The 12,769-nt window shown below is 43.7% G+C and overlaps 1 protein-coding gene across 11 annotated transcripts in view; it reads right to left on the minus strand.

The window, feature by feature from the left end:
* Positions 1–12,769, minus strand: part of DOT1L (DOT1 like histone lysine methyltransferase) — a 78,254-nt gene that overhangs the window by 15,105 nt on the left and 50,380 nt on the right. For 8 of the 11 annotated variants that reach the window (XR_012621120.1, XM_074808899.1, XM_074808901.1 and 5 more), the window contains exons 15-24: positions 12,281–12,394; positions 10,735–10,826; positions 7,837–7,938; positions 7,106–7,243; positions 6,325–6,450; positions 5,062–5,543; positions 4,700–4,823; positions 3,753–3,899; positions 2,167–2,293; positions 126–739 (exon numbers count right to left, since the gene is read on the minus strand). Coding sequence is in view for 10 of the 11 variants with exons in the window: in XM_074808899.1 (XP_074665000.1) it covers positions 126–739; positions 2,167–2,293; positions 3,753–3,899; positions 4,700–4,823; positions 5,062–5,543; positions 6,325–6,450; positions 7,106–7,243; positions 7,837–7,938; positions 10,735–10,826; positions 12,281–12,394 (2,066 nt within the window). In the remaining variant the exon portion in view is untranslated. The remainder of the gene's footprint in view (positions 1–125; positions 740–2,166; positions 2,294–3,752; positions 3,900–4,699; positions 4,824–5,061; positions 5,544–6,324; positions 6,451–7,105; positions 7,244–7,836; positions 7,939–10,734; positions 10,827–12,280; positions 12,395–12,769) is intronic. The other 3 variants (XM_074808900.1, XM_074808898.1, XM_074808902.1) reach the window with 3 other exon arrangements.

The raw sequence follows: 12,769 nt of genomic DNA on the forward strand, positions 1-12,769 counted from the left end.
AGCTCCTAGCACTGTAACAGCCCGCGAGTGCACTAAAGAATAGAAGAGCTGAAGCTTATTTCTAAAATTCAAAGAGCTTTCCCAGGCCCTTCTCTCTTGCGAGAGCTCTTCATTTTTGCCCTTACCATGGAGTTGATATTGAGCGGTGAACCTGACGGTTGCGTAAAGAGTCCAGACACAGTAGGTAAGGATTTGCGTTTAGGGGAGACCCCGGAGTTCCCGCTGAGATTCCCAGTAGAGGATCTCTTCCGCCGGCCTCGCTTCTTCCCGTCCTGCGCGTGTGCTTGGCCACAGTCCAGCCGAGCGCTCGTGGGCAGAGGACTGTGCTTGTTGGAAGGGGATTGTTTTACATGTCCTGTATTAGGAGAGATTGTAAAGATGATTCTTCTCTTGGCCTCGTTCTCAGGATCTGAAAACGCTGCATCAGACTGAAGATCCCCCTTTGTTCCTTCGGCAAACATCTTCTGAGCATCTGCATATTGCAATACCCCTACCAGGCTCTGGGAGGTGCCATTTAACCTGGGGCTTGTTGAGTGCTGGTGAGCAGGGGAGTTTTGCCCAGAGTTCCTTGACTGCATCATTAGCAAAGGATGTTGTGGAGTGGAACTCCGAGACCCTACTGAGTTAAAGAGACTCCCAGAGTCGTCCAGAGCTGCCTGATCAACACTATGGTTAAGATGGGCTGGGCTGTTTGTAAGATTTCCATTGACTGCCACGGAGCCAGAAGAGTAAGAAAAACCTGTTGAAAGGGAAAGTATACATCATTGCTTCTGCTGAGTGATAGTTCACAGTGCTAGATTTCTGGGATGACTGGGAGTGGTTTCAGCTCTACCTGCATTAGATCAGCCAGCGGCTGTGTATCACACAGGGAACTGCACAGCTGCTTTTTACACAGTGCAGTTGAGAACGTGGCTCTGTGTGCTGATGGTTTCAGTTAACAGTTTTCACTACTCCTTTGCCTGTTTAGGAAAATTCATGTTTATATGGAGATATCCTACGCTCTGCCCGTTTTTTCAATGGAATTCAAGTGTATGTTTCTTTTGAACTATTACGCCTTTTGAAATCAGGGCTCCTCTACTCTCAACCCCTTCCTCTCATCGAGGAAATAGATGGCCAAATTCAGCCAGTTTCCTTCCCCAGAAAAGAGGGGACTTTGTCATCCACCAGCCCACCTCCTTCTTAAAATTAAACAAAAGGCTGTGGCTTAGGAAGTGGCAGGGGATCTTCAAAGAAACTGTGGCAGAAGAATGCCACATGGGAGGAAGCTTGGAAAGGGAACTAAGTATTTGTGATGGTGTTTCATAAATGGGTTTAGTGCTCTAGTAAGGCCTTGTCTCTGGGCTAACTGAAAGGGGTAGAAGGGAACATGGTATTGTTTTACAACAAGGTTGGGTTTTTTTAAATACTTCATTGGTTTTATAGAAAACTGCAGCCAAGCCCTTCTTTGCAAAACAGATGCTAGAAACAACACAAGCCCCTCGAGGTGTAAACACGAAGAACAAATGCACTCTCTGATGAGGGATCAGCTGTAGAATAGCTTCTGTATGCTAGAACCTACTTTTCCTGGTCCACAACATTTCCATATCCTGAATAGATAAAGGCCACAATTTCAACAGATGAGGGAGTTCAGAAGCAATGTCTGCACTTAAAGGTATCCCTACCCTCTCCCATTGGACCTTTCTGCCTACCCAGATACTTGTGCCTTTACAACTGCTCATGAGGCACCTTGTGACCTGCATCAAGAAATTCATTTTGCTATTGAAAAAACTCCACCACCCTGTAAAATAAAATTTTTAAAGCCAGATCATCAGCTCATAGCATAGCTATGCAACACTCTGCTGGTTTGCCACATTGTCAAGGTAGGAATCTCTTAATCCACATATAAGAATTTACAAAAGCAATTATTTATTTACACTGCAAGGTCCTGCAGTTCAGGAGAAGGCACGTCAAACCAATACTTTATGCCAGAATGCATCCAAGCTGTAGGCACATATTGTCTCCAAACATCATCATCCGTGATTCTTTGGTCTTGTTACAAAAGACACATTTATCTAGCACTCTACTGCCTGAATGAGCTGACAAGAAGTGCTCGGAAAACTCCAACACGTGCACTTGGAGGTGCTGCCACGACAAGACAGTGCACCTTCGCGTAGATGAGGCTGTTACCTGAGGTAGCCAAAGCCAGTGGCTTGTTTCCAGCAGCATTGCTTACGCCATTATGAGAACTAGCACCAATCTGCTTTTCAAGTGTCGATGAGTCTCTACTCTGATGAACTGGGCTAGGTGTGCTTCTCTGGGGGGAGAGAAACAGGCATTTTAGTACAGGAAGTATACTCCAAAGTCAACAGTTTAAACAAAATACACATGCATTAGTACATCTACCAAGGAACGTGGCTCTACTTCCTAAATGTCCTAGATCTTGTTTTGTTTTGAGAAAAACATAGATTAGCACGTTATGGGACAAAAATAAATCCTGTGATTAATTATACTGCACTAGTATCTAACACACACCAGATACCATGCAGATAGAGGGAGAACAGGCTCATCGTCCCAGGAAATTTAGACTCAGGACAGCACCATAATCACAGAACGACTGCCTCAGTCCACTGTTTCACAGGCAGCCAGAAAGGAAATAAATGGTCATATCATATCCCCAAGCCTGTGCACACAAAGTTCCCCAAAACAAGCCCAAAGTGAACATGAAATGCATTAGGCTATGTTCTCTGGTACATTATCTGAGGGAACGGGCAGTGTTTTCCTAAGGCAGGCAAAGCGATTGTGAAATGGTAGCCTGAATAAACAATGTGTTGAAGTGAGAGATGCCATCCAGAGCTAACATTCTCTCTCTCTGAGGACATACAACATCTGCTCAGAGCCGGGCAGCCTGTAGTTTTGCTACAACTAAAAGTCTACAGCTGGAAAAAGATAATGGATTCAATCCTACAAAACAACTCCAGCTTTCCAAACACGGGATTGTAAGGCAAGCATCTGTGGATGGATTCTAAGTTCACAGCTCTCATGTGAAAGCAGCAAAAGCTTCTCAGTTCTCCACTGTAACACTTGTGTGAAAAGCATTTGTGAGAAACTGGACCAGGCTTTTTTCAACTCCTCTGTCACTGAGAGTGGCATGGACTTATCAGGATTTCAAAAAGAGATGGCCTCAAAAGTTCTCTAGTTGCTCTCTGCTGCTACAGAGCGGTCACTCCCACATTAGGTATTACAGCCTCAAGGCACTATTCAAGTTCATCCTACACACGTATGTGATAAAGACAGACAATTCTGAGATGACCAAACTGAAGCAGAAGAATTTGTCTCCCAGGGTCATGCCAGAAGGCAGGGGCTAAGAACAAACCGACATGTGTGATTCTCTGCTTTCACTGCCACAGACTCTCAAGACTCTGCACCTTTTCCACCCAGCCAGACGTTTAAGACTAGGACCTCTTGAGGCATGTTGAGGCATGGCAGGGGGTTGGAACTAGATGATCTTCAAGGTCCCTTCCAACCCAAACCATTCTATGATTCAATGTACATTACTTTGCTTCCCAGCTGAGATACCACCACCCCACAGAAACGTGAGAGGAAAAGTCTACAGAATAACTAAGAGCCAAGAGGATGCATCCCAACAGCAACCTCCCCCGAAGCATCAGACATTCAAGATTAGCAGCCCACTAGGGATTCTGGTGCACAGCACCCCATTACTGCCCAGTGTGATTTTAGTTAGGGATGGAAAGTGTTGACAATCCCTTACTCACCACCTTCTCAACACGGCTAGGTAGGACTACGCTGGCCAGAGGGATACTAACAGGGAGTTTATTGGGCTGCACTGTGCTGAGAGGAATACTGATAGGTAGGCTGGTGATAGTTTCTCCATTACTCACAGAGGTTCTCTCTCTCAAAACCTGTAAATGCAAAAGAGAAAGTAATGTTCTTAACTGCATGCTATTGCTGATAAGACTTTTTAAACTATCAGTAATCTTCTCGTTTATCTTTTGTGTCATTCCCCCCCCTTTTGTTTTTTTAAAAGAATTACACAATTAAGAGTGATGACTATATAGCAAAGACAGGCATGCATGGAGCAGCTTTGTTACCAACACCAGTCTACTGAGACAGCAACATCTAACAGCATAAAAATATGTAAATTAAAGCTACTGCTGGCCCCAAGTATAAGGAAAAGGATGCCTTAGGCAAGCTCATTTCCTAGTGCCTTTGTTAGAGCTCTGTGAAAAGCACTCATCTGCCAGAATTCATATCTTGAGGCCCTCTGTACGCAGAAGATGTAGTAGCCAAAAATATTTCCATGGTAACCTCCTATTGGAGGGCACCTGCTGCTCTGAAATGAGCATCAATATGATTCATGGCTGGACCAATTACATGGACAATTTTTTGTTATTTTTATTTTTTTAACTATGAAAGAGTCCACTTTTCAAGATCAAGTAGACAGGCACCAGATCAAAGAGAAGTCCTCCTGCATTACTGGCACAGTTCATACACAAACTGAGAGGTAAGCATGTCTTTCATGAGGACAGAATTCTCTTCCTCTATCCAGCTCCTTTTTATTGTATCACACCTACTGTATCTTGCGTTATTTTCCATGCCAAGCAGACCACAGAAAGGAGCATGCCTGCATTCCCTAGTTTGGCAAACTTCTTGTTCTACAAGGTGTAACATCTCTGCACTTAAGCACGAGCAGATCTCTTACCTTCTCGCTTGCAATTGGTAAGGCCGCTGGGGAAGAGGGCCGAGTTTCCTGAGGACTCAGCTTTATGCCATTTGAAATACCAGGGCTTGGATATGTAAGGCCATTCTCTTTGACATGGTCAGCTCTGGAACAGAGATGTACGACCGTTAGAATACAAAAGCTAATGACTTCTCTTTTGCAAGGAATTCCTGTACCACCTTATTTACCCAATCAGCTGGCACTGCTGGTTTTCTTGAAACAAAACTTTTAAAAGTGTCTAAACCTCCACTTTTAAAAATATTTTTCCACAATCCAAATAAACCACTGTTGTTAAAATGAGCAATTACCCCTCCTTTCCCATCTGTGGAAATGATCACTCTCACCTCTGTATCTCATTAGCTGTTGCTTTTCCATTGACTCCGTGGTCTTGATTCAAGTGTCTCCTTAGTGCTATCTTAGCCGGGGAAAACCTGGTATAATCAGGTAAGGACAAGCTCGTCATCTTGTCTGCCTTCTGTCTGCTGCTGTGGTTTGGGGTACATGGAACTATTTCTTGGTCCAGGTGAGAGGTCGTGTACTGAGGGGTGTTCTGCTTGGAAGAGGGCCTGCTAAAGGTGTTATGAATTTCATAGGGAGTAGCATGGCCGTTCATGGACAGTTCAGGGCTCATGCCATTGATGTGGGGCATGGGGAACTTAGAGCATTCAAGCTCCAGTTGGAACCTGCCGTGATCAGCCTCAGGATCACGGCTCAAATGGGTTTTATTGCGTAGCTGTACTGACAGTGACTCATCAGATGGGGTGTACGATTTCAGCTGCATGAGCTCCTGCTGCCTTTGACTTTTCTCAAGTTCCACAATGCTGATCTTTAAATGAAGAGAAGAACAATGATTAAAAACCACACTTAACAATTCTATCACATTATGGAGTTTTGCCTCGATACGCTTCTCAGGAAAAGCAGCCCCATTTTTGGGAACGATGCAGAACAATTGACCCAAAATTTGAGAAACAAATTTCAACATGCTGCTCTGAGCTTGAGACCAAAAGGCACAGGTAAGGGGAATGGCTCAGAGACCCTTAGAAAGCACTTTTCAGATCTTAAAGCAAATATAAAATATCTCCAACTTATATAGAGAGTATGGAGTAACTCAGTACTGGCAGTCATTGAAGGAAACAGTCACTCCATGTCAAGGTATCCAGCAAAAGGCTGGATTAGCTCTAGAGCTAATCTCACAGGGAAAGAAAAGTTCTTCAGACACAGGAGTTGAATTTCTTTTCACTCTGGTAAGTGACATCCTGTGGGAACTGATTCCTGAACTGAGTCATCAGAGCACACACACAAACAAGCAGGACCTTTCTTTTCATCAGGTCATGCTTTTTTAGTTATATTTAATGGTAAACCATGATTCCTTCTTCCACAGCAGTGCCGAGGAATCAGGTCATAGCATCTACTTCCTTTAAAAGTTACCCACATCTTTATTCTTCAAGTTTACTAAAATCCTCTAATAGAAAAATTAATATCGGGGTGGGGGGAAGCAGCCATGTAGCTTATCCTTTAACACCATATTTAGTCAAATACCCTTAACTGGCCCACTGCCCAAGGGCCACCCCAAGCTGGCAACTCTAGATTTGTTTCCTGCTCTCTACCTGCAATTCCAAACAGTGCTTTTGTTTCTCAGAAATCTGATTCTTCAACGCCTGCTTCTCTTTCAGCAAGTTCTCCAGTGACAACGTTGACCAATCCAGCTTCAGTTCTTCACATCGTGCCTTAAGCTGCAAAGACGTAGGATAAACAGATCAAAAGACAACTTTCACCAGTTCACAGCACCCAAGGTGCAAGCTGAAAGCCATGCACCTTTCAACCAGATACATGCAAGAAGCTTCTCAGCCCACTGAAAACTCCTCTCGGCTTAAGCCAAATACCACCAGAACGGTCTTGTGGTCCCCACATAACGTGGCAGGAGGTGGCCTGGTTCTTTTTAAAAAGAGCATTAACACCCACCCTCCCTCACCACTTCCACATCCAGATTTGCCCCTCACCTACCTAACTTGGTTTGAGTTACCAAGACAAACAACACAAGAGTGATGGCTACCACAAAGCAAGGGCTGTACAGACTTCTCGGCCAGCGAGATGCAGATTCAGTGACAAGTACATATACGGCTGTCAAGCTGTTGGTGGGACACGGCTGAGGCCAGAGCCAACCATCACCTCAGCATTTGGTTAGAGGTACATAAAGGTCACCAAGAAGAAGTACCACCACCTGCATTCTTCCCCCACCGTTCTTCTCTGTTACAGAGCAGCTATAGCAGCTGGATGATTTATCATTCATTAAGATACTTTGAAGACAGGGGCAGCCCTTGGCTCATGACCCGTCCTCCTTACATAAATGGGAGCATCACCCTGCTACTCAGACACAAGCGTACCCACCAGCTGTAAGCTCTGGTTCCTGAGTTCACTGTTATCCTTCTCCAGCTGTTTCGTCTGTTCTTTCAGTTGCTGATTGTGAGCAGAGATTTCCTTCTGAGCCTGAATCAGGTCATTGTATGTTAGAGCTTTAACTCCCAACTACGAGATGAAGGGCGAGAAGGAAAGAGATCATTCAGTAAGGTCTTGACACCCTAATTCCAGACAACTTTCACATTCTAAAGTGACATTGAGGAGATCTGCAGAACTTATGCAGCTCACAGTAAGTCTCCCAGCATTCTCCAAGGCACTTTGTCATTGCTAGGAGATAATGAGGAAGGACAAAAGTACCTCACTTGGAGCTGCTGTCCCAGCAATTCAACTTTACAACTGGCATTTAGTTTCTTGCCAGCCAAAAAACCACTGCTTTTGTAGAGAGCCACCAAACTTCTTTCTGTGCTTCTGAACTTGCTTTGGCAACACAGAGTTTGTTCACCCAGCAGAGGATGCATCCTTTACTAAAATACCACAGTGTCTGTGGGTCTGTCACCCCCTTCCCTTGGATACAGAGGGGCAGACAACAATTTCAACAATGAAGGTGAAACATAACCAAAGAATGATACAACATTCCACATCATTTCTGCTGCAAAACAGAGGCTGAAGACCCAAAACTACTCTGGTCTTACTTATTTTTTATCAAAAATATTTGCATGCAGATGATTAACAAGCATCCACTTCCACCAGATCAGGGCTACCTCATCAAGTTTCTGCTGAAAAAGACGTTTGATTTCCTCTTTCTGTGCCTGGCAGTGGGTGAATAACTGCTGTGCTGTCCCCAGTAACTGAGCATTCTTTTCCTGGAAGAGAGAAGAGTGAGAAAATACACTTTCAGTACCAACTGCAGCATAGTCCATCTTAATAAGATGTTTATATCTATAGCAAGTTGGGAATGAATCTGAGCTCAGAGGGGAGATGTACAAACTAATCTAGCTCTGTCTCAGATTTCTGTGAGCCTGTATTTGTTAGTGTTCAATGGTACGCTGAAAAGAGCTTTTACATAGTTTTTTTCTGTTCTATGGTAAAATATAATCAGGACAGTCTTAAAAATTAATTTTTATCCTTCTAGTGCATTGTAAAGAAGTTGTAACAATTACATCCTACAGAGCAGAAATGGAACTGGAAAAGATCATCTGTATGAAATCTGTTACTAAACTGGGAACAGAATCTAAGTCTCCAGAGTCCCAGTTCAGAGTTCTCCTATACAACACTCACGGAAGGCACGCAGTAAATGAAAAGACACTGTGCGGGAGGTAGGAATAAAGTCCTAAATAAGCCAAACCACTTGTACTTCTAATGCCAAAATTACTTCAGTGGGCCACCCGGCCCTTCCACTGACAGAATATTTCCTGCCCATAACTTTCACTCATTTCATGGTCGTGCACTACGTGAGCAGCAGAAGGCAAGGACAGGACTGGCTAAAGCATCTCATTTATTCAGTTTCCACCTGAAAGATGAATGCAGCGAGAAGAGCGAGCTCTGGAGATTACACTTTTCTCCAACTTCTGCTGCTGAGGCCAAATAGAAATCGTGCAGAAACTGAGCCATCACTGCAGAAAAAGTGGAGAACAAGGCCGAAAAGCACCTTGATCTTTCAAGCAGGGAAGCAGCAGTGCTGGCAAGTTCCACACGTGTGAGAAAACACGGGACCTGGCACACAGCTCTTGTCATGCCAACGACTTGGAAAACAGTTAAGACGCTGCTCTGCTAAACAGACTGCCATAGGGGATGCTGAAAAAATCATTTACGCTTTCAACATCAGCCATTTCATTCAGCCTTTACAAGCAGTGGAGGAGCTGACAGCTCCATCTAAGGGTAATCTGGTGAACTAACAGCTCACAGCATCTTGTTTATTTTAAAATCATATTACAGGAATGTTTTTCTTGTACTTGAAAAACCTTCATGTAAGAGGGAGTTATTAAATCGACTGCCCAACAGCATCTCATCCAGCAAAATTCTGCTTCTGCCTTTGTGAAGTTTAACTTGCCATGCCCTCCATGTAACACACCATTAAAAAAAAATATTTTCATACTGAATTCCTCATTTTAATGTCTTAAAGTATGAAACAGCTGTCAGACACCAACACAAAATGATTACTTTTCCACACTCTCAATTTATACTTCCAGTGTACTGCACCATACTTGCATGCTATCATCTCTCACGCTATTTTCTGTGCAAGGAGGTAATTTAACTTTATGCTGACTTTCCTGGCAAGTATAGAACAAGCAGAAAAATATGCTGCTTAAGGAAAAGGTTGAAAATCCAAAGTGCTGTTTGACTGTGAAAACAAATGTAAACAACCATAGAAAAAAGGTTTGCATGAATACATCATCAGCATCAACCAATTCGCAGTATCAAACAGGGTGGCACAAATTAGCCCCTCTCATCTGGAAGAAGATTTCCCATTATGGAAAATCCCACAAAACAATGCTACGGCTTTACGCTGACACTTTCACAAAGGTCACAGAGCAAAGAAAAGCTTCCATGGCGGCTACCAAAAGCTGGAACTGGTCAGAAGTTAAAGATTATTGTTGACCTCTGTGGGGAAAGGTTCCTCCATAGAAATAGTAGGCAGTGTCTCTCTCATCAGGGCTAATTTATAAAGCAATTAAATTATTCATAATTGACGTAAAGCAATACAAGAAGAAAAAGATATTTAGACAGTAAATCTCCTCCCTCTGCTGGGGAGATGTTCAAACTACACAGCTGCAGGATTTTCTTTGCCTTTCCATGTATTTCTACCCACCACTTGGTAAATTTACACTTTGCCCACCAGTGCAATCTTAACACATTAAGATTATCAATACTGAGGATGCTTCATTAAGTCTCTTAAATCAGTGAAGACGGTTTTTTTAATCGCATACTTCAATCTGTTACAACTTTAATGAGCCATCCTGATGCTACAGTGCTCAACTCACCTAGGCTTTCCTACAGTGGGAAAAGAATAGACGTCAAAACCAAGAAAATTCAGCTCCAAGAAATTAGCATCTGTGTGGTTTTCAAGATAGTCCTCAAAGTTGCTACAATCGTTAGCTAGATTAGGCACAATTTAGTTATCTAAGAGCAGTTTGACTAGCAGCTCGCAGGGTGCATCCATGCAGGGAAGCCCTTCTAGTGGAGGGCAGGAATGTATTCAGGCAGTGCACACTGCCCGAGAGGTTGACCATCACCCCTTGCTCCTGTGACCCATGAGACATTCAGAGAAGAAAAACAGCTGCTATTCCCAAATGGGAGAAAAGGACCAAGGTTTGAGACACCAGCTTCCTGCATAGCTACACACAGCATCATGTCAAAATACAGGAAAACACAGAAAGACTGAAGTAAATCTTACTAGGTGAAGAGACACCAGAGGGGAGGTGCATTTCTCCCAGTTTGCAGATGGGAAATTTAAGCACACACAGACTGACTGAGTGAGCAATAAAATCCCCAGGTGCAGTCATTCAGCCTAAGCATTACTCTGGTAGAGTCTTTGTAATTGGCCTGGCACAGCACTGGTGTTAAGTGTACACAACTCCAACCTCCAGCGTTCTTCCCCCACATCTAAAGTATCTGGTAGTCTGGAAATTTTGTTTAGAAATGTTAAAAATGAGACCTACCTTCTCCTGTTCCAATAACTGTTGCAGACTTGCTTTATATTGAGGAGTTTTCATGTATGCCATGAACTGCATGTACTGGATCTTAAAAGAGTCTGCAAAATAAAGGAGGAGATGATCCATTTCAAGTGAGAGTAAGTTCAAAGCTCCTATTTACCCCATTTGCTCCCTTGACACCTCCCAGCTTTGCTCGCTCTCAGTTTTTATTTGGACTGTAAGGCACACCAAGCCATTAAGGATCAATTTAGAGCATGCTGCAAATCCATCTCCTGATGCAAGCTGAACTCTTGGATCCATTAGCTACTTCTATTAGGTACCCCAATGGAAGTCATGACAACACATTCAAAAACGCAGAGGAAGATGATGGGTGCTAACAGTGTGTTTTTGCATGATGAAAGAGGAGTTGAATGGCTTTTAATGCACTGTAAGTAAAAATAATAAGAGATTAGCTGTAACAGCCAAAACCAGCCCTGAGCTCAGAGCACTCTTTCTCCCAGCTCACAAGACAGGGCTTGCTGTACTCCTCCTACCTCCACACTGAGATGACAAGCTCTACACCCACATTTACTCTCCCCTCCAAGGAGCACTTAACTTCTCATTGTCCTTCTGTCTCCAGTCTCCTATTACGCAATGAACCTTCCTTCTCCCAGCCCTCACCACTGGGGCCCTTCATCATAAAGCCAACCACATGATTAAAGTCCAGTCTGCTGCAATCACAGGCAGCCAAAACATATAATAGATGGTATACAGACTTTTGCAGCAAGGTTTACTCCAGACAAGTATCATTCTCCCTGCTCCCCCCCTCCCCTGAAACATCCTTCTAAATCACTCTTCTCTCTCTTTCTCTACAGTAAGAAATCAGTCATAACTGTAAGACACCCCAGCAAGAGAGCAGGAGTTAAGGACATCACAGATGCCCTTGGTCTCTACATAGACAGGAACATTACATCAGATTCCCAGATGATCCTAGACTGGCTCATGCCCAGTGCCAAAGGCCAGAAACAGTTGCAGGAGGGAGGAACCAGAAGATCAAAAAAACCACCCTCCAAGTTCTTCCTTAAATCACCTCTTGCACATGGAGCATAATTTCCAACCACAACACCTCTGTGACCCCAAAAACTCAGACAGCATCTCATTTGCCTTGCTCTAAGTTTTGCAGAGAAATTGGAGTGGTGTTCCCCAAGACTGTATAAGAGAATGGTTTCATTTAAAATAAAGTTATTTCTGACTAGCCATTTCCATTTAAAGTTATTTTGGATTCCTGCTAAGCCCAAGCTTATTCCCTTTTGTGCCAAATGAGAGCTGAAACAATGTCAAAAACAAATGCAGACCAAGACATCAACTTCAGCAGCAAGCAAGAGAAGAGATCTCGTGGTGATGACAACAGAAGTGGGGCAGGCAGGGGAAGAGGGCAAAGAAGCCATTCCCCTCTCCTGTTCAACATACAGCTTTCCACGGTGGCTGTCAATTAGTGGCCCTTTGATTTACTATATGTTCAGAAACCTCAAAGACGAGGTTCCCACGAGAAACACAGTGACATCACTCTTACCTAGCAGCTTCTGTAGTGCAGGTGGGGTAGGTGTCACCAGTAGCTGGTTAGATGAATGCCGTTGCACTTTAGGAGGTAGTTGGTAATATGGACTATGAGGTGACTTGTATGCATCTAAGGAGAGAAACAAAGATAACTCTTCAGATTACAAAAGTCAGTGTTTTGGGCAAATACAGTAGCTTTGCCTAGGGAAAGCATGTTATTTACAGTGTGAGATCCAGTAACTTAGCTAGATCAACACGCTGCAACAAATTGTTTGGGACATCTACAATTTATCCTTAGAACAGCAGCAGCAGCGACCAGCTTCAGCCACAGCTCAGCTCCAGCTTCTGGCCAAGTACCCACAGACAGACTCAATCCCCATCTTCTGGCAGAAGCATGCCACCACCTCAAGGGGAGCTTTGCTTTGGTGGCAAGGGAGAAGTTATGACACAAAACCAAACTAGCAATAAAGGAAGAATGACCTCGAGGCACGCATTCGGAGTCTCA

This window comes from Strix aluco, chromosome 29, assembly GCF_031877795.1.
Source record: "Strix aluco isolate bStrAlu1 chromosome 29, bStrAlu1.hap1, whole genome shotgun sequence".
Taxonomy (NCBI): Eukaryota; Metazoa; Chordata; class Aves; order Strigiformes; family Strigidae; genus Strix; species Strix aluco.